Source organism: Megalobrama amblycephala, linkage group LG5 (assembly GCF_018812025.1).
Source record: "Megalobrama amblycephala isolate DHTTF-2021 linkage group LG5, ASM1881202v1, whole genome shotgun sequence".
Classification (NCBI taxonomy): Eukaryota; Metazoa; Chordata; class Actinopteri; order Cypriniformes; family Xenocyprididae; genus Megalobrama; species Megalobrama amblycephala.
The window spans coordinates 29,197,562-29,225,013 of record NC_063048.1 but is presented as its reverse complement, the minus strand read 5'-3'; the positions used below and the strand labels follow the sequence as shown (position 1 = coordinate 29,225,013).

At 37.0% G+C, this 27,452-nt stretch overlaps 2 protein-coding genes across 5 annotated transcripts; one reads left to right on the top strand and one right to left on the bottom strand.

Annotated features, from left to right (window-relative positions):
* Nucleotides 1–33: 33 nt before the first annotated feature.
* gstz1 (glutathione S-transferase zeta 1) lies at nt 34–6,282 on the bottom strand. 4 transcript variants are annotated; one of them, XM_048191715.1, is made up of 10 exons: nt 6,214–6,282; nt 4,586–4,631; nt 4,199–4,250; nt 4,025–4,092; nt 3,491–3,571; nt 3,284–3,394; nt 1,761–1,836; nt 1,135–1,187; nt 762–811; nt 34–208 (listed from the first exon to the last, which is right to left on the bottom strand). In XM_048191715.1, exons 2-10 carry the CDS (start codon nt 4,613–4,615, stop codon nt 82–84), a joined length of 648 nt encoding a protein of 215 aa, XP_048047672.1. In that variant the 5' UTR covers nt 4,616–4,631; nt 6,214–6,282; the 3' UTR covers nt 34–81. The 4 variants fall into 4 exon arrangements, with proteins under 4 accessions (XP_048047672.1, XP_048047670.1, XP_048047671.1 ...); XM_048191713.1 differs by having other exon boundaries at nt 3,284–3,409; nt 6,214–6,260; XM_048191714.1 differs by lacking the exons at nt 4,586–4,631; nt 6,214–6,282 and adding an exon at nt 4,331–4,563 and having other exon boundaries at nt 3,284–3,409.
* Nucleotides 5,464–27,452, top strand: aldh6a1 (aldehyde dehydrogenase 6 family, member A1). Its single transcript, XM_048191712.1, has 12 exons — nt 5,464–5,613; nt 6,227–6,271; nt 8,635–8,709; nt 9,452–9,613; nt 10,987–11,065; nt 12,777–13,079; nt 13,190–13,311; nt 16,948–17,137; nt 18,773–18,954; nt 19,283–19,462; nt 25,077–25,175; nt 26,842–27,452. Exons 1-12 carry the CDS (start codon nt 5,575–5,577, stop codon nt 26,944–26,946), a joined length of 1,581 nt encoding a protein of 526 aa, XP_048047669.1. The 5' UTR covers nt 5,464–5,574; the 3' UTR covers nt 26,947–27,452.

The following is a 27,452-nucleotide window of genomic DNA, read 5'->3' as shown; positions in this document are numbered from 1 at the left end:
GTGTTACCTTTTTAATGAAGAGTCTCACAACTGTTTATCAAAGTTATCAATTTATTAATTTCATTATGGATCATTAGAAAATTATGCCCGCAAATCGTCAGGAGTATCAGGCTGATGTGATGGATGACTGACTTTGAAAGCATCGATCTCAATTAAGGTCTGGTTTAATCGTCTGATAGTAGGGAACTGGGACACATCCACCTTGAACCTTTGGTAAAGGATGATCGAATTAATGTTTGTTTTGCAAAACTCTATAGAGTGCAACAGTGCCTGCTCACTTTTTCAGAAGTGTTGGTTCAGGAAGTCTCTTTTCCCCCCCATTCATTTTTCACATAGGGGTTTCAAAAAAAGTCTTTGTTAAAGCGCCATAACCCATGAACCAACTCAACCAGCTACAAGGTGAATCATAAACATTACAAAATTTGATTTGAAGAAAAAAGTATTTGAAAATCGGACAAAGGTACAAGAGCTCTTTTGGTGCGTTTTGCTTGTTTAAACTGTCTGATTGGTGGAATTTTCTGTATAGTATCATGGGTAATGTTTTTCAACACTGATTCTGGAGTTAAACACTCTTATTTTAAAACCAAGTTGAAATAGTTCAGGCTGATGGCATTAGCAGAAGCAAATTCCATGGATTAACAACCTCGTAGCTCACAGTAGGTCTGTCTTTAAAGGTTTATGAGTTAAATTGAATGGAGGTTTTGCTTCCGGAACCTGACTGCTGCACTCTGTAATGTTCGCTTTAAAGAGACATGCTGTACCTTTCGGCGTTGTAGACTTGAGGCACAAGACAAATATCTGCCATGGATATCTGGAGGATGAACAGTGTAGCAATGTGATGATTTCAGAGCAAAGTTGAATTTATAATTCTAATACACTACTGTTCAAAGGTGTGGGGTCTGTAAGATTTTTTTATTTTAAAGGAAAATACTTTGATTCAGCAAGGATAAATTACATTTTGTAATAATATTTCACAATATTATGGTTGTTACTGTATTTTTGATCAAATAAATGCAGCCTTGGTGAGCATAAGCGACTTCTTTCAAAAGCATTAAAAATCTTACCCACCCCAAAGATTTGAATATACCATATACTGTGACTTATATTGATTTATATTTGATAAAGTATTATTACCTCATCACCTACACAGTATTTTCCTGCTGTCTGCTTCAGGATAGGCTCCAGAGCTTCAAATAACACACAATAACATTCCATTATACAATTAAAGCAATTAGACATGTTAGGAAAGTAAGTGGATCAAAGATAAAAGCAAATAATCTGACGGTTTATATGACAGCAAGATGTCACTGCATTCAAAAGTCCTTAAAGTGTTAGTTCACCCAAAAATGAAAATTCTGTCATTAATTACTCACCTTTATGTTGTTCCTAACCCATATACTTTGTGAGCAAAAAAAAAAAAAAAAAAAAAAACACGTTATAAACACAATGCAGCACTTCCGGGTTCTATGTCAGAACGCCGGCTCGGTAAACTCGCCGCTTCATAAAATTAAGGTTGAACCACTGTAGTCACATGGACTATTTTAGCAAAGTCTTTACTACCTTTCTGGGCCTTGAAAGTGGTAATTGCGATTCTTTCTATAGGGGCTCAGAGAGCTCTCGGATTTCATCAAAAATATCTTAATTTGTGTTCCAAAAATGAGATTGAAGGTCTTACGGGTGTGGAACGACATGAGGGTGAGTAATTAATGACAGAATTTTTATTTTTGGGTGAAGTAACCCTTTAATGAAAAAAAACTCACCCTTGAATCCTCGGTTGATGAAATGTTGAGCCCACTGTACCTTCTCTGCTCCAATTTTCTGAATCACATACAGATTCTGAAACACAATCATAAAAATAATGGGTCATTAATGTAATGTTTGACTGACATTCCCTAAAATAAAGCACTGATGCGCAATTCAGAGAAGTGTTAAAGGTGCCATCGAACGTTTTTTTACAAGATGTAATATAAGTCTAAGGTGTCCCCTGAGTGAGTTTGTGAAGTTTCAGCTCAAAATACCCCATAGATTTTTTTAATTCATTTTTTTAACTGCCTATATTGGGGCATCATTAACTATGCACCGATTCAGGCTGCGGCCCCTTTAATTCCTCACGCTCCCCGCCCACGGAGCTCGCGCTTGCCTTTAACAGCATAAACAAAGTTCACACAGCTAATATAACCCTCAAAATGGATCTTTACAAAGTGTTCGTCATGCAGCATGTCTATTCGCGCAAGTACAGTGTTTATTTGGATGTTTACATTTGGTTATGAATGAGTTTGATTGTGCTCCGTGGCTAAAGCTAACATTACACACTGTTGGAGAGATTTATAAAGAATGAAGTTGTGTTTATGAATTATACAGACTGCAAGTGTTTAATAATGAAAATAATGACGGCTCTTGTCTCCTTGAATATAGTAATAAACAATGGTAACTTTAACCACATTTAACAGTACATTAGCAACATGCTAACGAAACATTTAGAAAGACAATTTACAAATATCACTAAAAATATCATGATATCATGGATTAATACTGGCTGCCCTTGTGTAATGCCTTGAACATGGGCTGGCATATGCAAATATTGGGGTCATACATATTAATGATCCCGACTGTTACGTAACAGCCGGTGTTATGTTGAGATTCGCCTGTTCTTCGGAGGTCTTTTAAACAAATCAAATTTACATAAGAAGGAGGAAACAATGGTGTTTGAGAGTCACTGTATGTCATTTCCATGTACTGAACTCTTGTTATTCAACTATGCCAAGATAAATTCAATTTTCCATTCAATGGCACCTTTAATAACTTTTCCATGTGATTGGACATGATTTGACCTCACAGATGATAAAATGAGATTATTAAAGGAGCAACCTGGTATTGATGGAAATATAGGGGTTTGGGGTTGGGCTGTTAACATTTGAACCCAAAACTTTTTTAAAAACGGTTACTTCATAGACACATTTAAAGTCACTATGAAATCAAAATGGATAATTTTTATTGTTATGGAATATTGCTGTATTATGAATGATTAATCTGTTCACATCATTTATTTTAAATTCATGTGCCCTTGCAGCATCTCTTCTCTGATGATGTGTTTACTGGCGCGAGGGCGGGACAACCTGTCACTCACATGACATCACAGCAATAACAAACCACAATTCCCCATGAACCCATCCTACATTTTTTTTGTGTTCGAAAAGCCGTTTCACTCAGATATACATCACAATAGGAAAGAAAAGACTTCCGTTTTATGCCGACTTTAAAAATAATGTCATGTCTCACTCACCTGGAGGGGCTGGATCCCTGATGCGATGATGTCACAAATGATGCGCACGTGAGCCCGCTGCTTTGGGTCTGCAGGCAGGAGGCGGGGCTCTGGCCGAGTTTCTTCAATGTACTGGATAATGGCCAACTGTGTTAAATAACAATTCAATGTAAATATAAAATAATATCATTTCTGTGTGCTACAAAGCAGGAGAATCCATGTTCTTACCGACTGAGACAAGGTGATGCCATCGATGGTGACTGCAGGAACTTGCTGCATTGGATTAATTGCCTTGAACTGATCTGTGAGCTTGTGAAGAAGACTACTCAGTTAAGAAAATTGAGTTGGGGCCAACATGGAATGCTATAGAGCAGAGGCTTTCAATCTTTTAGAGGACACAGACCACCAAATATGATCATCCTTGTGATGGTTATCAAAATTTATTCTATTGAACACAAAAGAAGATATTTTAAAGAATGTGAGTAACCAATTGACTTCCACAGTATTTTTTCCTACTATGGAAGTCAATGGGTGCCATCAACTGTTTGGCTACCCACATTCTTTATAATATCTTCTTTTGTGTTCAAGAGAAGAGAGAAACGCATACAGATTTAGAACAACTTGAGGGTGAATAAGCGTTGACAAAATTTTTATTTTTGGGTGAACTATCCCTTTAACGGTCCACAGTTTGAAAACCCCTGTATAGTTTAGATAACGCTAGATTAATATTAATAATCCAGTGCAGAGATTTCTGCAATATACCTGTTGCCCACCATCCTTGATGAGATTTACTGGTTTTTGCTCATATTCAATGCCTTTCAATGCAAATGCTAGAAATATTAAAAGACATTTAAAAGTATATTAGAGAAAACTGACATTTCATATATGCTGAAATAGATTCAAATAATAGAATGAACTGAAGTCTTCAAGACTCACCTATCCGCACTCTCCAAGAGCAAGAACTCCTAAAGTATCCATAAAGAACAGGCTAGAACATTAAAATACATCAGTCAAATAATGCATTACAAACAATAACTTAGTTTAAGACAAGCAACAACATATTTGAACCTTTGCTTGTGTGTCCATGGTGTTCATATATCAGTTCTGTAACTACTGAGACTATACAAGAAAAAACTACTACTACTTGATCAACCAATGGGATTCAGCACCAAAAATCCTCCTCCTGGCTGAATTCCTCGTGACTAAGCAACTTCAGTGGACTTCGGAAGACATCGGGAAATGATTTGGTCTGTGTGTGCGTTTAGATGTCTATCATCTCCCATCTGCAATGTTCAACCAAGCATAGGGGATTTATGCATTTACCTTGATTATACGTGCAGCTGATGCACTCATATTAGATTGCTGGTCCCTGAGAAGAAAGGATTTTGTTTGAGATTACACAGACACAGTGATGCTCTGCCTATGGGTTCACTAAACAGTCCTTATGATTCGATTCATTTTGAGGATTCACTCGAACAGATTCGCGAACCTTTTAAGATGACTATATGGGAATAAAACGTGAGAAACGAAACGATAATTGAATAATTCATATTATATATATATATATATATATATATATATATATATATATATATATATATATATATATATATATAATAACATTATTATTTCTTATTTTGGGAGTCATATTCTTATTTTTATTAGCAATTTTGACAAAAATGTATGAACAATAAACAAACAAAAATGTAACATGTAACATGATCTAATTTAATCGAAACAACCGAAAAATTAAATAAAAATGCCGAGCTGCATGACTCAAGTGAATCATTTTATTATAAAATGAACCGTTCGAACGAACCGAATGCTAAAATGATTCAAACTTTAGTTCAAAACAGTGCATTCATTTGACTTTGAGTCAAGACTAAATCGCGCAAAATGGTGTGGAGGAAATAAAATGCCTATAAAAATAACGTTTTTGTCGTATTACATAAATTTGTCACACGTCTTCAGTCTATGTAATTAATAATTGACAGTTTTAAAACCCTATCTCTTTCTAGGCATCTGAGCTCTCGCCTATAATCTGTGTCTGCGTCATGAAAGAAACGCCTTTCAACAAACGCGCACTGCCATTGGTGCATCATCCTACACTTCTAACCAATAGATTGCATGAATTTGGGGGAGTATATGATTTTGGCATATAATTGGCTGTTTGAACGCTACATCCCGCCTATTCTTAAAGTGACAGCACGACAAACGATTCTTCTGCAGGTTCAGATCTCGGCGCACGTCCTCTGGCGGGGGTTGGACGCACATTAGGGGGGTGAATACAACAATAATCTACGAATTCCATCATGGCAGCGACATTAATGCGTTCCCTTGTAAAGAAGAGGGTAAGAAACACAAAAAGCATTGCATTTTTACAGCCATGCACATAGTATGAGTTTGAAGTTGCGTTATGTTGTCAAAGTATCAACTTCACGGTCAAACACCACGAGCAGATACGTTGTAGCCACCCTGAAGGCAACTATTTATATAATACACTATAAAATTACAATGACCGATGTTGCAGGGATTGCAAGGAGTCGCCTAATCGCCTCAAAGCCATGACCTTTATCCATATTATATCATTTCGCAACAGTTAACGTGGTCAAGTTCATATGCGCTAAGTGCTACTAGTGTTATCAAAGTCATAGAAAGCATTCGATTCATGCATTGATCTTTGTTAAAGTTTGAGCAACAGTGAGTCTAAATCAACCATATTTGCTGCACTCAGAAAAGTAGCTTCTCTGTATTTAAAGAGGGATATTTTCATATCCACCTTTATTAAAATTTACACAATCCATTAGTTTCCTTTCTGTGCTGATTATGAATCAGGTTAAATGTAAGAGAGGTGAACAGCAGTTTTATATGAGGTTTAATATACTGACTGACATTATTAATAGAAATTATCTACCCAGAGACAGTTGTGTAAATTAAATACTGTACCTTACCCCTGTTCTGCAGGTTCCTCTTCAGATGGGACGCATGTGCTACTCCTCCTCCTCTGTGGTAAGTTCACTGGGTATGTGAGCACAAGAGTTGTGCTTATTTGTGCAAAGGGTGTTTGGGCTCAAAAGAAACAATCTGAATGAATCAAAATTAATAGAACGTTTGTCTGATAACAAAGCAGGCAATTTGATTGTAGAAATATTGCTTATATATCTTATTATTCTATGTCTTCAAGCTATAGTAGTGTTCCATAAGCCTTTAACCTGTAGACAATGTAAACATCCAATGAAACCTTGCCTCATCATTTTAAAGACAACTTCACTTGTACTGAACCTTGCACTAACACACTGTATGACTCGGATCTGATCTATTCTAGACTTTTATTCCCTCTCTATTGAGAGGAAGAATAATAAAGTAGTTTTATTATGTGTAAAGGCTGGAATACACAAAAGTACACTCTTAAAAATAAAGGTTCCAAAAGTTTTTTTTTTTTTTTATTTATTTAGTTTTTTTTGTTGCGTAGCAATAGAAGAACCATTTTGGGTTCCCCAAAGAGTGTTTCAACAGTTCTTAAAGGGTTAGTTCACACAAAAATGAAAATTCTGTCACTATTACTCACCCTTAAAGGGATAGTTCACCCAAAATTGAAAATTTGATGTTTATCTGCTTACCCTCAGGGCATCCAAGATGTAGGTTACTTTGTTTCTTCAGTAGAACACAAATGATGATTTTTAACTCCAATTGTTGCAGTCTGTCAGTTGTATAATGCATGGCAATGGGAATTCCATCTATAAGAGTAAAAAAAAACACGCATAGACAAATCCAAATTAAACCCTGCGGCTCGTGATGACGCCTCACGCACCGGATGCTGTGCGCGCGTTCAACGCGTAGTGGTGTATTAGAGGTAAAAAATTATATAAATACTGTTCGGTTTCTCGCACAAACCGATCGTTTTGTGTCTTCGGACATCAATGTGTCGTCACGAGCCGCAGGGTTTAATTTGGATTTGTCTGTGCATGTTTTTTTTTTACTCTCATAGATTTTGTTACCATTGACATGCATTATACAACTGACAGACGGCAACGGTTGGAGTTAAAAATAATCATTTGTGTTCTACTGAAGAAACAAAGTCACCTACATCTTGGATGCCCTGAGGGTAAGCAGATAAACATCAAATTTTCATTTTTGGGTGAACTATTCCTTTAAGCAAATATCCGTGAGCTTCTGTTTACCACAACTGATGTGAGTTGATGAATGTTTAAATGTGAATAAAAGACTAAATTCAGTCTGTTCATCATATAAAGTGATCGAGTCTCTTCAGAAAATTTGGACTAAACCACTCAATTCATATGGATTAGTTTTACAATCTCTTTATGAACTATTTGAAACGTCAAAGTGGTAGTTGCATAGTTGTTTGTGGAGGGATAGAAAGCTCTCAAGATCAAAAATATCTTTATTTGTGTTCTGAAGATAAACGAAAGTCTTAGGGGTTTGGAACGATGTGAGGGTGAGTAATTAATGACAGAATTTTCATTTTTGGGTGAACTATCCCTTAAAAAAATAAAAAAAAAATTTGCCTCTAAAAAGAACCTACTGTACAATAGGTTGCCAATAAAGAACCTTTATTTTTTTAAGAGAGTGCATGACTTAAAAGATTTTAAAACACTAGGCATCATACACTTGCTGAAAAATGGACGTCATATAGACTAAGCGACTGAGGATCACACACTACCAGACTTTGAAGTCGTTCAAAACAAACTCTTGCAGAAACATGCGCCTCGTTGCTACGTGACACAAGACAAATGAAAACAATATGTTCTAACATTAGATCAAAATATCAAAATGTTTGATATGTTCCGACTGGATGGAATTATAGTCTGAAGCTATGAATTTGGAGTCTGAGGGATTTTCTGTGAAACCGATCAACTCAAATCTGCAGACTGACTAACTTTCGGCAACAAGTCCTTCAGACTGTAAATAAATCAAGGCAAAAATTGATTACACTTTATCTTGATGGTCCACTTTAGACATTCTGCAAACTATAAGTAGCTTTGCGACTACATGTCAACTAACTCTCATTAGAGTATTAGTAGGCTGTTAGGTTAGGTGTTAGGGTTTGGGTTAGTAGAATAAGTTGACATGCAGTTACAAAATCAATTACAGTCTGTTTGAGAACCATCAAAATAAAGTGTTAGCAGATATTAAGCAGACAGTCTACTAACACTCTAATGACTGCAAGTTGACATGTAGTTGCAAAGTTACTGATAATTAGTATAATATCTAAAGTGGACCATCGAAATAAAGTGTAACCCAATCATTTGGTCAAAAGTCATGTAGTGTATCAAATCCAACTTTGTTTATATGTTGTTTTGTTTTTGCTTTTTACATTAATTGTGCACAATTTTCTCTGTGTCCTTCCTCAGCCCACCACCAAGTTGTTCATTGACGGAAAGTTTGTTGAATCCAAGAGTCCAGAATGGTTGGACATTCACAATCCTGTAAGTTCATACTGTACTATCAGACATCTAATGCTTTTGCTGAATTTACACAAGAAGAGATAATGTACTACAGCAGTTTAACGGATTACATTCATTGACCACACTTACGCCAAGTTAAAACCCAGTAGATTAATGTGTTTTAATCACATGTGACTAAACAACACAGCACCTGCACTACTTAGTTATACCAGAAGTCAGTATATACTACAGCTTCAGTGATATTGTTTGTCCTTTTTATGCTCTTGAAAATAATTACTCACTGACTATTACCAATGTGCAAAAGGAGCAATAGGAAAACTATTAAGATTAACCAGATTCTTGAGATAATCTGCTTTGCTCAGAAGAAAACAGATGCCATAATAATTGCTTATTTGTTTCTTAACTCTGCATTTGCACTGTATATTCCAGGAACTCTGGTTAATATCACATTAGATCAGTTTAAGCTGTCTCGGTTTAAAGTACAGAAAAGGTGGACTTTTCTGAAGCTGCTTTGGCAGACATTTTAAGATATAATTCTGGTGTTTTTATTATGAATGAGTGAATCTTATGTTATAAAATACGCCATTCTGAATGAATGAGGCATTTATATAGCACTTTCTTATGTACTCCTGTACACACAAAGCGCTTTACAATCATATCTGTTAATGTTTGTTAACAGCAAGAACTGTATCAGCACTTTTCAAGGGCATAAACCAGATGCAGTGTCTCTGTGATTGAATTATAATGCTTGTGCTCTCCTTAGGCCACCAACGAGGTCATTGGTCGAGTGCCAAAGGCCACACACGAGGAGATGTTGGCCGCCGTGGACTCGTGCTCGCGGGCGTACCACACCTGGTCCGAAACTTCCATCCTGGCCCGCCAGCAGATCTTCCTTCGCTATCAGCAGCTCATTAAAGACAACATTGTAAGTTACTGCTGCCTTTACAATTCATCTTCCAGTCAACACTTGACTGGATGGTTGAAGTTTGCACAATTTAGATCTCATTTACAACAGCAGTTCCTGTTCTACACACTTGTTGTACATGTTAAAGGTGCCCTAGATTTAAAAATTGAATTTACCTCGGCATAGTTGAATAACGAGTTCAGTACATGGAAATGACATGCAGTGAGTCTCAAACTCCATTGTTTCCTCCTTCTTATATAAATCTCATTTGTTTAAACGACCTCCGAGGAACAGGCGAATCTCAACATAACACCGACTGTTACGTAACATTCGGGGTGTACGCCCCCAATATTTGCATATGCCAGCCCATGTTCAATGCATTACACAAGGGCAGCCAGTATGGATGTGCACAGCTGAATCAACAGACTAGGTAAGCAAGCAAGAACAATAGCGAAAAATGGCAGATGGAGCAATAATAACTGACATGATCCATGATATCATGATATTTTTAGTTATGTTTGTAAATTGTCTTTCTAAACGTTTCATTAGTGTGTTGCTAATGTACTGTTAAATGTGGTTAAAGTTACCATCGTTTCTTACTGTATTCACGGAGACAAGAGCCGTCATTATTTTCATTTTTTTAAACACTTGCAGTCTGTATAATTCATAAACAACTTCATTCTTTATAAATCTCTCCAACAGTGTGTAATGTTAGCTTTAGCCACGGAGCACAGCCTCAAATTCATTCAGAATCAAATGTAAACATCCAAATAAATACTATACTTACGCGATTAGACATGTTGCATGACGAACACTTTGTAACGATCCATTTTGAGGGTTATATTAGCTGTGTGAACTTTGTTTATGGTGGTTAAGGCAAGCACGAGCTCCGTGGGTGGGGGAGTGCGAGATTTAAAGGGGCCGCGTACCCTGAATCGGCGCATTTATAATGATAGGCAGTTAAAAAAATTAATTTAAAAAAAACTATGGGGTATTTTGAGCTGAAACTTAACAGACACATTCAGGGGACACTTAAGACTTATATTAGATCTTTTGAAAACATGTTCTTCGGCACCTTTAAATATATAGATACAGTCAAACAGCTGTGAACCTTCAGTTGAACGGTATTCAGTGGGTTCTCATGACAATGAAAGAGTTCTGTTTTCAGTAACTGGATTATAGTTTAATAGAATTATGCAAATGCTTACAGATAGTCCTTTATTGATTTGTAATGTGAATAATTGAAATACAGAACTTTGATAAAACAGAAAAAACTAAAGCATTGCCTGTTAAGGCTGCATGATTTGGGGGAAAATATTGTGATTATTATTATGATTAATCATTCTGCCCTACTGCCTGCTAAATTTTAATATGTGAATTGATTTGTGTTTCAGAAAGAGCTGGCCAAGTTGATAACCCTGGAGCAGGGTAAAACCCTGGCTGATGCTGAGGGCGACGTGTTCAGAGGACTGCGTGAGTCTCTCTTGTGACTGTTCTTGAGTAAATCTGTAGTAATATTGAGGCCAGTCAACATCATGTTAAAGGAATAGTTCACCCAAAAATGAAAATTGTCATCATTCACTCACCATCAAGTTCCAAACCTGTATGAGTTTCTTTCTTCTGCTGAACACAAAAGAAGATATTTTTAAGAATGTTGGTAACCAGAGAGTTGATGGTAGTCTTTGACTTCCATAGTAGGAAAAAAATATTATGAAAGTCAACGGCTACCGCCAACTTTCAGGTTACCAACGTTCTCCAGAATATCTTCTTTTGTGTTCAACAGAAGTAAGAAACTCGCAGGTTACATGTTTGGAACAACTTGATTGTGAGTAAATGATGACAGAATTTTAATTTTGGGGTGAACTATCCCTTTAATTCCTGTCAGAATATTTTAATTGAAGTCTGTAGAACATTAAAAGGATTATAGTGTGTTATTTTCAACCTAATGACTACAGAATGTACTGGAGCTACTACAGACAATCATTTTGACTTGTCCTTTAATATATGTTAGCAAACATGATGTGTTTACAGTAAACTGCTTTATAAAGGAGGCTTAAGCACCACAAATGTGTAATAGAAAAACTGTGAGTGTGTCCAGATATGTCTAGTTTTTTAACTCCTGTCATGACCAGCATGAAAAGTAAACCTCCTTATTTAGTGTCAATAGCTATGTTTCCACCTATTCCACCTATTTTTATGAGCACCTTTTCCATTAAGGGACAATATTTGCTCCTAAATTGATTTTTCCTGTGCATTTTTTTTTTACCTTTATAAATACCTTTTAATAAAATAAACAATGTTTTACATAAAAAATGTTCTTTAGAGAAATATGCAATGATAGTAAAAACAAAGTGATACTTTAAATATTAATGTGTATTAGATGTTAGTTAATTCATTAATTAATACTTTTTCAGCACGGATGCTATAAATTGATCAAAAGTGACAGTAAAGAAATGTACAATGTTAAAAAAAAGATTTTTATTTCAATTAAATTCTGTTCCTTTGAACTTTATTCATAAAAGAATATAAATATTATCATGACTTTCCACAAAAATACTAAGCAGCACAATTGTTTTAAACTATGATCGATAATAATAATAATAATAATTTTTTTGAGTAGCAAATCAGCATATTAGAATAATTTCTGAAGGATCATGTGACACTGAAGACTGGAGCAATGAAGCTGAAAATTCAACTGCCATCACAGGAATAAATTACATTTGAAAACATTTAATTAGAATAGAGTTATTTTAAATTGTAATAATATATTTTTATGTAACATATTTATAATGTATTTTTATTTTTAATGCAGTGAGCATAAGATGATTCTTTCAAAAACATAAAAAAAAAAAATCTTACCAAACCCAAACCTTTTAACGATAGTGTAAGCTTTGCATTTCTACTTCTAACCCATCTGACACTTTCCTGCTAAGATTCCATCAAAAGTACATTCATTATAATGATGTTTCCTTTTCCGTTATACACACTGAGAAATAAAATAAACAACATGGCACATGTCATAATAGTCATTACGTTAAAAATAACCTGGGATATTTCCTTTTTAGTGCTACAGATGAGGTGTTGTTGGCTGTTGGAGCCAAAAAAAAGTCTTCAACCCCATAATTGCACATTTTGTTTGTGCTTTCACATTATTTACTCTTACTTTTTTTTTTTTGTCTTGCAGAGGTGGTGGAGCACACCTGTAGTATCACATCCCTCATGCTGGGTGAGACCCTCCCCTCTATCACTAAAGACATGGACACGTACACATACCGGTTGCCCATTGGCGTTTGTGCCGGGATTGCCCCCTTCAATTTCCCCGCCATGATTCCTCTGTGGATGTTCCCAATGGGCATGGTGTGCGGGAACACCTATTTAATGAAGCCCTCAGAGAGGGTGCCTGGCTGCGCCATGTTGCTGGCCAAACTGCTGCAGGACGCTGGCGCTCCAGATGGAACATTAAACATAATCCACGGACAGCATGACGGTATGGAAAATTGCACAGAAGGGTTATAAATAATTTGGCCGCATTATGAACTAGATTCTGTGTGCAGATAACTAAATGATTTTTGTTTTTTTTTTCATGTGTTGTTATAGCTGTGAACTTCATCTGTGACCATCCCGCCATCAAAGCCATCAGTTTCGTTGGCTCCAACCAGGCTGGCGAGTACATCTATGAGAGAGGCTCCAAAAATGGAAAGAGAGTGCAGAGCAACATGGTTAGTTTTGAACATGAAATAAATGCATTTTCAGAAAACCTTATAGTCTTACGGAAGAGGATTAGGGCCAAGCAATAATAAAAAAATAAAACCATCTCGAGATTAAAGTTGTTAAATTTCAAGAAAAAACTCGTTAAATTTAGAGAAAAAAAGTCGAGATAAAATGTTGAGAATAAATTCGTTAAATTACGAATTTGTTCTCATAATTTAACGACTTTTTTCTCATAATTTAACGACTTTATTCTCATAATTTAATGAGTTTATTCTCAACATTTTATCTCGACTTTTTTCTCGAAATTTAACATTTTTCTCATAATTTAACAAATTTGTTCTCGAAATTTAATGACTTTTTTTCTCGTAATTTAATGACTTTATTCTCAACATTTTATCTCGACTTTTTTCTCGAAATTTAACATCTTTAATCTCGAGATGGTTTTATTTTTTTATTATTGCTTGGCCCTAATCCTCTTCCGTATAGTCTAGTCTGTTCAATTATGAACAACAAAATCATACTCTGGCATCCTCTCCAAATGTAAAATGTCTTGACTTCTTTAAAGAAGCATTCAGTAGTTCTTTAGCTAGCATTGAGATCTTTAAGGATACCACAATGCTGCACATCTATCGATATGGTTCATTATGATTGACTCTTTTAAAATTGATGTAAAATTACACGAGCAATGTTTCCATCCACCTATTTTAATGTGCATTTTGGGATATCACATAAAAAACGCTGGATGGAAATGCCACAATGTGCCAAAATTAAAAAAAAAATGCTCATAAAAATGCTTAGAGGCAGAATTTTTTTTTTTATCATCCGATAAGACATGCGCATAAACTACAATGGAAACACATTTACTGAATCAATCCCTTGATTCACAACAAAAAAATGGCGACTTTGCCTCAACAGTGGATGTGATTTGTATAACGGGGCTAACCAGCTGATCAGTTTCATTATACAGCACCTCAGATATTGGTTTGATCATTCTGAAATGCCTGAGCCAAAGTCTGTCATCAAAATGATTGGTTTAATTCCCTCCCAGAAGCGTTTCACATGATTGTGTTCCCAAACACCTGTCATGCAAGAGAACATGACCACGTTTATTGTCTTTGGTCTGTGCGCTCTGAGACGCAAGTTATTTATGATGATGTGGGATTGCAGCAGCTTCCATTTTTATTACATATATTTTGCACCAATTTCCGAGGAAGTGACGATTTTGTTCTCTTGAACGCATGGGATGGAAACACTGCTTTATTCGTAAATGTTTTATGCAATATTCCAATTTTGCGCACAAGTTCAATTCGTAGCTTTGGATGGAAACAGCTTTGGAGCTCGTTTTTTGCTTTTTGTCAGACCTTTTCTGCTTTTTTGGCCGTAAAGGTACTGATTCTCTTGTTGTCTCCGCTGGTTAAAGGGATAGTTCACCCAAAAATGAAAATTTGATGTTTATCTGCTTACCCTCAGGGCATCCAAGATGTAGGTGACTTTGTTTCTTCAGTAGAACACAAATGATGATTTTTAACTCCAACCGTTGCTGTCTGTCAGTCTTATAATGCGAGAGAATGGGAACACAATTTTTAAGAGTCAAAAAATATGCATAGACAAATCCAAATTAAACCCTGCGGCTCGTGACGGCACATTGATGTCCTAAGACACGAAACGATCGGTTTGTGCGAGAAACCGAACAGTATTTATATCATTTTTACCTCTAATACACCACTATGTCCAACTGCGTTCAGCACTCTGTTAGTGATGTCTGATCACGCTCTGACAACGGCAGTGATGTCTCGCGCTTATACTTCAATGAGAGCTAGACATTACTGCCGTTGTCAGAGCGCGATCAGACCTCACTAAGCGAGTGCTGAACGCAGTTGGACATAGTGGTGTTTTAGAGGTAAAAAATGATATAAATACTGTTCGGTTTCTCGCACAAACCGATCGTTTCGTGTCTTAGGACATCAATGTGCCGTCACGAGCCGCAGGGTTTAATTTGGATTTGTCTATGCATATTTTTTGACTCTTATAAATTGTGTTACCATTCACTCGCATTATAAGACTGACAGACAGCAACGGTTGGAGTTAAAAATCATCATTTGTGTTCTACTGAAGAAACAAAGTCACCTACATCTTGGATGCCCTGGGGGTAAGCAGATAAACATTTTTGGGTGAACTATCCCTTTAATTGTCTAATTTTCCCTCTTGGCATCACCAAAAAACAACACTATGCTACAAGCATATCGACAGAGACAGCAGCCAATAAGCATTCGGATTGTCTTTGACGATTAGTGAATATTGGTCGCATTATTTCAACATAGCAAAGTAGGGCACCATATTTAATTTACGTATTATTGTGAGAAACTTGAATTGGCACCAAACTGCTGAATGCATCTTTAAAGGAATAATAATAGAAATTTAATTTCATTATCTGTTGTGTCAAATATATTACTTATCTACACAGAATATGAAAGGTGGGTTTTTGAAGAATATCCTTGTCCCACTTTTCAGTAAGATGATGGTGAATTAACAAATATTTTTATTGACCAAGTTGATCCGTTTCACAAAATTGGTCTAAACGATTAATTCATGAATCCGTCTTATTGGTTAAATCAGGGATGGGCTACTTCAGCCCTGGAGGGCCACTGTCCTGCAGAGTTTAGCTACATCAAACACCCTAATCAAACACACCAGAACAAGATAATCAAGAATACTAGACAGCTATAGGCATGTGAGTTTTTATCAGGGATGAAGCTAAACTCTGCAGGACAGTGGACCTCCAGGACTGAAGTTTCCCATCCCTGGCCTAAATGAAGTTGAAGAATTTGTCAGTCAATGACATCTTTGAAGATATTGCAGTGCATGAGCCATATGGACCATTTTGAAAGCTTGATAGCTTTCATGTGCTTTCATTATATAGAAAACTTTTCTTTAAAAATTCACAGAAGTGGAGGGGAGTAATTAACTGAAAGCAATGATGCTAATAAACTAATATTTAGTAGTGTGACAAAAGTTCAGCTGTTTTTAACAGTGTAACTCTAAGCAACAAGCTAATTTTTCCAAGCGGTTTCCTTCCCCAGCACTGCTCAGTAGGTTAGTATCTGTATCTCAGCACAACTGTAATGGCCAGATGGTGGCAGCATTTGGTTACAAATGAATCTGCACCATTCTGGTTCATTCTTATCCTCCATAATGAGGCTGCAATTTTAGTCTGTCTCAAAATTTGACAAGGAAATTAGCAATCTTTATTGCTTTGACTATTAGCATGACTGACTCACAGACAATGCACAGCAGTGAATTAAGTTAAACTGTAGAAATATATAATTTAGCAGTATACAGATGCCTTGGATTTCTAATGCAATACAGCGTATCCCACCTTCTTGGCTCTCACTGCAGATAAATGTACTCTTTTGAAACACTATAAACGCCCCCGTCCACTACCGCAATCCTTGTCATCATTCAAGAAATAAACTTGCATTTTGAATTTGGATCTTATGCTAATCTAATAGCTATTCAAGATGGTAAACGGTAGTTTTGGCATTTGTCCTCACTTGTACTTTGCCTATATCCAATCATTGTGTTATTGCTAGAATTTTGGTAAAATGTGGAGTTGCTTCATTAGAATCTCATCTTCTGTCCACCAGGGGGCAAAGAATCATGGAGTGGTGATGCCTGATGCCAACAAAGAGAACACACTCAACCAGTTGGTAGGTGCTGCTTTTGGAGCAGCAGGTCAGAGATGTATGGCACTTTCCACGGCTATCCTCATAGGAGAAGCCCGAAACTGGTTGCCTGAACTGGTTGAACGTGCAAAGAGTCTCCGTGTCAATGCAGGTACTTGAGCTTTATTATATTCATCAGTTCTGATCCTGAAGTACCCCAGTATTGCACTTTTTTTTTTGGCTCAACTGCTTTTAAATCACTTTTTGGATTCTTTTAGACAGAAAATGTAAACAAAATGACACATATACAGCCAGACAATTTCAATATCATTTCACTCACCTAGCCTATCACTTGAAGCTAACATCCATTATTCTGTCCTTATAAATGTCCATGTTAATAGAGCTCGTTTGGCCGTTTGGTGAAGCTGATTGCTGTAGCCTATATCCAACTTAGGCGAGGGGTCTTCCTTCATTTTTAATTTGTAGCTGCTGTTCGAATGGTAGATTGGTAAATAAGTTGGCAATCAAATATTCAATATCGCTACTCTCCATAATTATGGTGTTGCATTGGTGAAATTACAAACAAGAAATTCACATTCTGAGGCATGAAATTAAATGAGTAACTGGGAATTTTATCAACACTAAATCATTTTTCTCCCATTTTCACCTAAACATTTTGGGTAGGCTATGCCTCCCATGACAAGCTACTGTCCGTTTGCACTTGCATTCAGTAGAGTGTTTCTATTTCGTTCACTGTTCCTTTTTGGTGGAATGATCTTTCCAAGCCCATCCGAACAGCCGAATTGCTGTGCTATACCGTACCTTAAAACTATTCTACCTTAAATATATCATGATATTCATTGAAATAAAGTCCCTCTTCTGTAGTTTCACTCTGTTTTTTTTTTTTCTTTCTCTGAATTCATGTAGTTTGCTTTATCCCTCTTTTTTGGCCTTTTTTGTAGACCACCCATGCCTTCATGACCACACCTCTCCCTGTGCAACTCAAAACATGTTCAGCTCACCCAGAGGATAGACGCACTATTTGTCTTGGTCATGCCACAAAGCTGAAGCACATTTTGTGGCATAAAGGGGACCAGAAATTAGTATGGGCCGATCAAATGTTTAGGGGAAAAAAAAGTCTGCCGATGAAAATTGGAATTGTAATCAGGGAAACTAAACCGCAGCAGCTATTCTGAAACCTTAAAGCAGCCATCTAAGACAAATTGCCTCAGGGTATCTAAAATTGTGCGTGTGGCTGTGTGTTTATTCATGTGTGTGCGCAAGTGCATATGGATATGTCAGTGATTGCCAGTTCCTTTGGTTATGACCCAGTAAAAAGGGGTAAATTAAAGGAAAGTAGTCCTCTTCATCCATCTATTCAGCAAAAATCAACAAAACAATACAGAAACCCTTTCTCCAAATTTTAGGATGTATAAGCTTCTGGTTAACCAAGTAAACTGTTGTTTGGAAGGAAAACCGCTACACTTTCTGCCAACTGTCTACCTAAATCATCTTCACTACAGTAATGATTCAGCAAATTAGTGCATCTTGGTTGTGCTCTGAATTGCTAACATATGAATTCACACGTTTATGTGGTCAGGAGATTTCTTCTCATTCATTATATAATGAATAGTGTGTTCATTCAGCTTTTGTTACATAGTGCCACATGTGATGACGGTTCAGACTAAAAACATGTTAACAAAAATCAAATTCTAATCAGAAATGGCTATGGTTCAGGTATGTTTTATAGAAACTCCTTGGCTTTTTTTAATCTTTTTTTTTTTTTCTCCACTTTCTATTCTGCAAGGTGACCAGCCAGGAGCTGATGTGGGACCTCTTATCTCACCTCAGGCCAAAGAGCGAGTTAACAGCCTTATTCAGAGTGGTGTGGATGAGGGCGCCAAGGTGCTGCTTGACGGCAGGAATGTGAAGGTCAAGGGTTACGAAAACGGGAACTTTGTAGGACCAACCATCGTTAGCAATGTTACGGTGAGAGCCACAATATCCGCATGTTCATCCCACTTATTCATGTCGTTCCAAACCTGTATGACTTTTTTTCTTATGTGGAACATAAAAGAAGATATTGGTGTTTTTTTCTTTATTATACAACAAAAGTCAATGGGGTTCAGAGTCTTTTTGGAACCCATTGACTTTCATTATATAGACAATATTTCAACAAACAGTTTTTATCTTTTGCATTCCACATAAAGCTTTGTAACATGTAGGTGAGTAAATCCCAATTAATTTGTAACATGTCACTAGGATGCAAAGGCTATGTAATATTATATACCTTCTGTTTGTGCTACCTCAATTTCAGCCTGACATGAAGTGCTATAAGGAGGAGATATTTGGACCTGTATTGGTGGTTCTGGAGGCTGACAGCTTGGATGAAGCCATCAGAATCGTCAATAAGAACCCATACGGCAACGGAACTGCCATCTTCACCACCAACGGTGCCGCAGCACGTAAATACACCCACGAAGTTGATGTTGGTCAGGTGAGATTTCTTTGACTTTTGGCTAGGTTTATGATACACATTGTGATGCATCAAACCATCACAACTGGACTGCAGCTTAAACGCAAGAAATATGCCATCGAGAAACTGGTTTTAGAATTTGGTTGAACTGTTTCTTTTTTGGACTGCAAGAAATGGGAATGCTTGTATTAATTCAATTGTCAGAAAAAGAATAGTGGTAAATCAGTGTCTGATTATATACACACACATCCCCACTAATTATTTCACCATCAAAGAGCAGAGTAACACTGTTGAAACAGTATCTGTGTGACTTGAGATGGGTACATGCAACCTTTGAGAGACCTTAGAAAGACCTCGGTCAGTCTATGTCTGGAAATCTCCCTCCTTATAGACGGTGTAGACATGTTGATGTTCAGTTATGTCGTATTAGGCACCTCTACATGTCATGTAGGCTCTTGACAAGACCATTGTAGGTGAAGAGTTCCAGCCACACCTCTAGAGTAAATATTAGAATGTGAAGTAAATGAAATGTGTAAAATCCCCTTGGCGCCACTCCTTGACTGAAAGCCGAGAAGCACGTTTCAGATGCAAGTGTTGTCTCTTTAGCTGCCATAAGTAACACAAACCCTCCTTTAAAAATGTAAGTAAAAACAGTATGGAAAAAAAAAAAATCCATTTGAACTCACCTTGTTTGCTACAGATTTTAAAATGTACGAAATACAGCTGCGACCACTAAACATGCACTCTACAAATAGTTTACAGCAAATATGTGCTTTTTAATTAAACTGTGCCAAAATATTTTGCTGGTACAGCCCGGAGGCTGAAATTAAACTCAAAAGGGATCCCTTGCAACCTGTTGATCTGGTGGTTATGCAAAAACGGCCCCCGTTTTACCCCGTTTGTTTGCCAGTGGCGAGCCGCTATGCTGTGTGTTTGCGATTCACATGCTGGAGTACACGGCACGGGCCATGTGCTGAGCTGGCCTCTCAAAACCCCTGCACACAAGAAACTCCTTTTGCCTTTTTTTTTTTTTTTTTCTCCGTCCACTCCCTCACGAGTCACCTTCGGCCAGAAGGCTCAAATTGTGCAACCACATTAAAAAAAAAAAACATTTCAAGAAGCTCTGCCAGTTTCCAGCCTCACCCCACTCCAAAAACTAAATGTTTTGTTTAGCTATTAGCCCCTTTCACCCGTACAGTCTTTACTGGTAAATTACCGGTAAATTACTGGTAAGAGATCATTGTGAACAGGACCTTTTCAAAAATGCCAGTAAATCTGTTCTGGCAATTTCCCATAAAGGGAAGTTGTAACATTACCAGTATGATGCTCTGTGAACGCAGAATGAAGATTACAGGTATGAGCACATACAAAGTCAGAACGCATTGATGTAAGAAGTCTGCTTTGGGGCAATCATGAAATTCTTATGACGATGGCGCTGTTTACGGTAAGCTCCACTGCTTTTTTAATCCTCTGGGATCTGAGGGCCCTGACATTTGTGTCATTACACTTTATTCAGCACAAACTGGTCTACAATAATATGTGAGCATCAGGTTTGTACAGATATCTTTAGATATATTATTCATGTCTGTGTGGCAAGTATTCACTGAGTTTTGTTTCATTTTTGTGACGTGCTCCAGAAAAAAATTCATGGAGACCGAAATGGCAGAAAGCACACCCCTGTTTGTTTCCTTTATTTTACAAAATCTCAATGTTTTGTTTTTATTATAAGTGGAGACATATAAAAGTAGACCCTTTACAGTTTCAAATGATGTTTTGCTTTTATCTGTATGAACATAAATGACAAAGTATTTTAAGTAGATTTTGCTGCTATGCACCGGCCCATTCAATGAGGGTTAATAGTTTTTCTATGTAAATATGTTCTAGATGGACATCTTTGACCATTGCGCCACATCTCGCAGCTTTTTCAGCATGTCACGCTCAAGACCCTACCTTCTTTTCCATTCATTATGCCGCCGCTCTGCAGTCGGATACTGTTAGGCGCATCTCATGTTTTTAAAGGTGCCCTAGAATTAAAAATTTAATTTACCTTGGCATAGTTAAATAACAAGAGTTCAGTACATGGAAATGACATACAGTGAGTCTCAAACACCATTGTTTCCTCCTCCTTATATAAATCTCATTTGTTTAAAAGACATCCGAAGAACAGGCGAATCTCAACATAACACCGACTGGTACGTAACAGTCGGGATCATTAATATGTACGCCCCAATATTTGCTTATGTCGGCTCATGTTCAAGGCATTACACAAGGGCAGGACGTCTGGATGTGCACAGCTGAATCATCAGACTAGGTAAGCAAGCAAGGACAACAGCGAAAAATGGCAGATGGAGCAATAATGACTGACATGATCCATGAAATCATGATATTTTTAGTGATATTTGTAAATTGTCTTTCTAAATGTTTAATTAGCATGTTGCTAATGTACTGTTAAATGTGGTTAAAGTTACCATCGTTTCTTACTGTATTCACGAAGACGAGCCGTCGCTATTTTCATTTTTTAAACACTTACTCTGTGTAATGCATAAACACATCTTCATTCTTTATAAATCTCTCCAACACTGTGTAATGTTAGCTTTAGCCACGTAGCACTATCAAACCCATTCAGAATCGAATGTAAACATCCAAATAAACACCATACTTGCGCGATTAGACATGTTGCATGACGAACACTTTGTAAAGATCAATTTTGAGGGTTATATTAGCTGTGTGGACTTTGTTTATGCTGTTTAAGGCAAGCGCGAGCTCCGTGGGCGGGGAGCAGGAGAATTTAAAGGGGCCGCAGCCTGAATCGGCGCATAGTTAATGATACCCCAAAATAGGCAGTTAAAAAAATTAATAAACAAAAATCTATGGGGTATTTTGAGCTGAAACTTCACAGACACATTCAGGGGACACCTTAGACTTATATTACATCTTTTAAAAAGACTTTCTACGGCACCTTTAAGATCAAAAATATGTTCTATCATGCCTCATGCCTGTCACTCAGAAGTCAAAAAATTGTCAAATTGAACAGATAGTGAAACTAAAGCGCTTCTCCTCAATGCGGGTGAATGAAGACAATGACGCAACGTTTAAAGATCACTTCTGATGACTGATATCACAGAACTTACCGGTATTTTGGTACTGATGCGTGAATGGTCTCTTAACTGTAAAAAGCCAGAACACTGTTGCTTGTTGTGTGTACAGCATATTTGTTTGTGTATTTACCAGTAAACTCATTCTAGTAATTTAACGTTAATTTGCCACGATTGCTGTATGAAAGGGGCTATTCTCTGCATTCATCACTTTTCTCAGCTGGTACACAAACAAATGATTGTGGCTTTCAGTTGTGTGTCAGCTGCCTTGTCAACAATTCAATAGAATGAGCTGATTGTTCCAAACTTTCCGTACACAGTGGTTGAAGCCCAACACTAGCTTGTTACCAAAGCAAAGATGTCCATGGGTGTTTCTTCAACTTCAGGCACATTTGTGTTAGGGTTTTATTTGTTTTCTTTTTGTCATATAAAGATAATATTAAAAGCTACCTGGGAATTTTTACCATGCCTTCATTTATATTTGCTATATTTGTGTATAGTTTACCCAGACTTAAAAAGAAAATTCAGTTCAATAATGATTTCAAGTTAAATTCAGCTATAAGCAGCTCTACAGAGGAAAATATTGTCTTTATTCACTTCAAGTCCATTCAGTGTTGATTCATTTCAATTCAATAAGTGTTGATTTTGCGAAATTAGTCAAATAAGAAACAAAGTTGAATCAGCTATAATGCAGCTCTGCGAAAAACAGTGGTTTCATTGTCCAGCTCAATTCAGTTAATTTTTTGTTCTCATCCAGTAGTGTCAGTGCAGTCAAATCTATTGTGTGTTTTAAATTTCAAAAAAGCAAGCCAGAGGCGACAGTGGCAAGGAACCCAAACTCCATCAGGTGACAGAAATCAAGAAACCAAGCTCAGTCGGGAAGCCATTTCTCCTCTGCCCAAATGAATGAACATGATGTGATTTATGATTCCAGGCTGCTTCACAAGTCAGATTGTGGATATATATCATCAAGCCATCATTAGGTGTGAGTTGTAGTCTGTCTGGCAGAGCTGCAGTTTAGCCTGTAGTGGACGAATAGCAGATCAATGACTGTAAGCATGATGAAACCGTTTTCTGGCATGACACATTCATAGCTGGTCATAGGGGCCTGTGCTGAGGAGTCTGTGATTTGTGTGTATTCAGAATACAGAAAAAGGCTGGCTATGAAATTAGCTAATCAAAGGAGTCAGCCATTTTGTTCCGGAAAGCTATTAAACATTTGAGATGTGGTGGAAATGACACGGTGAAGGGGATTTTCTTTTTCTTCCAGAAAAAATTACAATTGAAACTAGTATGTTAGACATTAGATGTGTTTTTGTTAAAGGGTTAGTTTACCCAAAAATGAAAAATTCTGTCATTTCTCACCCTCATGTCGTTCCACACCCGTAAGACCGTCATTCATCTTCAGAACACAAATTAAGATATTTTTGATAAAATCCGATGGCTCAGTAAGGTCTGCATTGCCAGCAAGATAATTAAAACTTTCAGATGCTTTGAGGTTCGGAGCATGTATCAACCTGGCAAAGTCACGTGATTTCAGTAAACAAGGCTTCGTTACATCATAAGAGTTTCGAAATTTCAATGGTTCTCCACTGGGGGGTGTGACTTTGGCAGTTTGATTCACGCTCTGAACCACTGATTCGAAACAAATGATTTGTAAAGCTTCGAAGCTTCATGAAGCAGTGTTTTGAAATCGTCAATCACTAGATATTGTTGAATAAAGTCATTATTTTGTTTTTTTTGGCGCACAAAAAGTATTCTCGCCGCTTCATAACATTAAGGTTGAACCACTGTAGTCACATGAACTGTTTTAAATATGTCTTTAGTAGCTTTCTGGGCATTGAAAAGGGAGTGTTATTGCTGGCGTTGCAGGCCTCACTGAGCCATTGGATTTCATCAAAAATATCTTAATTTGTGTTCCAAAGATGAATGAAGGTCTTGCGGGTGTGGAACGACATGAGGGTGAGTAATTAATTACAGAATTATCATTTTTGGGTGAACTAACCCTTTAAGAAAGTTTAGGGGTTTTTTTTTACAATCCATAAGGCAAAAGTGCTCAAGAAACCTACTTTATGTCAGAAGAAGGAAACAAAATCCACTGGGATGATTGTCCTGTTTTTGCTTGCTATCTAGTAAAGGTTAACACTAAATTTAAACTCTAGTTTTGTTAAACTCCTATTTCTGGACTTTAATTGCTACATTGACATTGAAGCACAGTAAGCTAGCTCTTCAATACACACTGGAAAGGTTGAAGCTACACTTGTATGGTGAGATTTTTAAGTTTACATTGAGCAGGGAGACGAACGTGAAGCGGTAATGTATAGAATATACAAACCGTCTCTCCCACATGGTGTCTAGCAACGTGAGGAAAGCATACAACTTTCTGCGGCAGACAAAAATGCATTTGTGTCTGACGGGTACGCTGTTGTCTTAACTGTCATCAGGGTGTGAGTGTGTCAGATATGTGAGATGCAGTGAACATGACTGCTCAAGTGCAGCTGACCTCTGAGACATCTGCTAATGTACTGCTCCTTTTACAGATTGGAGTTAATGTACCAATCCCCGTCCCACTGCCCATGTTTTCATTCACCGGTTCCAGAGGCTCCTTCAGGGGTGACACAAACTTCTATGGAAAGCAAGTAAGTATTCATCTCTGGATATCCTGACATTAATTTAAAATTGTGAACGAGAAATGGGCAATTAATTACTGACAACACTTTTTTTTACCCACTGGTGTTCAGTCACTTAATGACTGACATTTGCCTTCACAATTGCCTATGCAATGATGTTATCATAACATTGGCCATTTAGTCAAGTCAAGTCAAGTCACCTTTATTTATATAGCGCTTTTTACAATGCAGATTGTGTCAAAGCAGCTTTACATTGATAACTGGTACATAATTTGGCTGCACAGCAGCTCTTAAATAATAGTGTCAATGCAGGCAGATCAGAAGCACTGTTGAATAAATGTCAAGAATACTATTGAATATCAAATGTCAAGTGTCCCCAACTAAGCAAGCCAAAGGCGACAGCGGCAAGGAACCCAAACTCCATCAGGTGACATCAGGTGGCAAACAAGTGGCAAATAGGTTTACTGACAAGCCTTAGACCGTGTGTCCACCAAAGCGTTTTTTCTGATGGCTAGCGTACTTTTCCAATTGTTTTCAATGGGCGCGCCGAGCGCTTAGCGTTTTTTTTTTTTTTTTTTTTTTTTACCAGTCGCCTCAAGTAGAAGAATGTTCAACTTTGAGTAAAACGCTGCACTCATCGCTGTCACCTTTTTAGCTAGCCATCCAATCAGAGTAGAGGAGGGGCGGGCACCGACCAACTGTCACAGCATTCTTGCTGTTAAATGACATCAACAACCAGAGAACGGAACAAAATGCATGAGAAATTAATATTGCTGGTCTCCGAACATACATACTGTAGCAAGTACTCTACATTGTGTCAACATTTTAAATCTGAAACAAATTACCTGCAAAATCAGTTATAAGTAATAGTGTCGCAGATATTCAGTATCATAGTAACAAAGCGTCTCAACTAAAAGATAGCTGCGCTCACAGATAAGCGTTATAAGCAGAGTGTTTTCAGCTTTGGTGGACACAGGGCCTTAAAGGAGTCGCCTCTGAAAAATGGATCAATGAATGAAGGTTGGAATGAAGGTTGAAAATAGTTTTTTTTTTTCGCATATATATTTGTTTTTGTGCACAAAAACTACATTAACTTTATAAATGAACCTCAAGGAACATATTAAAATAATTTTAAAAAATCCATGTCATGACCCCTTTAAATTAATCAGATGGTAGAAAAGTAGAGCGCTTGGCAAGAATACAGTTCCTTCAGTTAAATACAGAAATGAAGACTCATTTCATTTACACACAATAAATTGGAAAAAATTACCAAATTGAAAGAAACATTTTTAAGAAGTTGACACTTGACATTCTGCCCTGGAAAAAAGTGATTTGAGAATGATTGGCCACGTCATATCTTCCCCAAATGTCAAATTAACCAGCCAGTTTAAAATCAGGTCACATGTTGACATGGTCCATTTGGTTTACCATGTTTTGTCTCCAGAGTTTGGCTGTAAAATTTGTTTTGGTATAAAATGTCATCAGCTGTAGTTTGTCATAAAACAATGACTGACATGTTTTGACACAAGTGGTTTATTGCTCTCGCCAGCATACGTTTGCCAGCCACCTGCCATTTCTCATGTGATGTCATTGTCATTTTGGGAGGGTATTAAAAAGATGACTAATCTTGAGTCATTGTTTAGTCTTAAGTATTTTGGTATTCTTTCCATCACAGGGCATTCAGTTCTACACACAGATCAAAACTATTACCTCACAGTGGAAGGCAGAAGATGCAACACTGAAGTCCCCTGCCGTTACCATGCCAACAATGGGACGTTAAGTGTTAATTACCTGTATAAATTCCGCCCTGCCCCTGAATATCCCAAAGTTTTAACTACTGGACAAAAGAAACTGTCCTTTTCACAGCTAAACTGTTATATTTAGTTAAATAATTTCAAAAAAGTGTTTTTCCCCTTACACTTCAATACGTTCGATAAGTAAAAATCAAACAAATGTAGCACAAATTGCCCTTTCATTGTATAAAACATCTAACACTGTCAAATGGTTGGCATTTTGTTACCCTGATATAGTATAAGTTTCTATGTTTCATAAGATAATGACTCCACATTCAACACTACATTTACTTTGAGTGTTGACAGGCTGTATTAAGTCTACAAAAAGTGTTACAGTTTCTAATATCTGTAGCTAACTGTCTTTTCTGAACTGCTCAACTAGCATTATCTCTGGTTAAATTTGAATGTCTATATACATATGCAACATTTGTGAACTTGATGAATAGAAGACGGTTTTGAGCTGTTTGCCTCAATAAAAAAGACAATGAGCTTG

Excerpts from the sequence above, each read along its gene's own strand:
- gstz1 (XM_048191713.1), bottom strand. The coding sequence starts at position 4,615 with ATGAGTGCATCAGCTGCACGTATAATCAAG. Across the intron at positions 4,093-4,198 it reads CTCTTGGAGAGTGCGGATAG|CATTTGCATTGAAAGGCATT; the intron begins GTGAGTCTTGAA and ends TAATATTTCTAG. Across the intron at positions 1,188-1,760 it reads CATCAACCGAGGATTCAAGG|CTCTGGAGCCTATCCTGAAG; the intron begins GTGAGTTTTTTT and ends TGTTATTTGAAG.
- aldh6a1 (XM_048191712.1), top strand. The coding sequence starts at position 5,575 with ATGGCAGCGACATTAATGCGTTCCCTTGTAAAGAAGAGG. Across the intron at positions 6,272-8,634 it reads GCTACTCCTCCTCCTCTGTG|CCCACCACCAAGTTGTTCAT; the intron begins GTAAGTTCACTG and ends GTCCTTCCTCAG. Across the intron at positions 13,312-16,947 it reads AGAGAGTGCAGAGCAACATG|GGGGCAAAGAATCATGGAGT; the intron begins GTTAGTTTTGAA and ends TCTGTCCACCAG.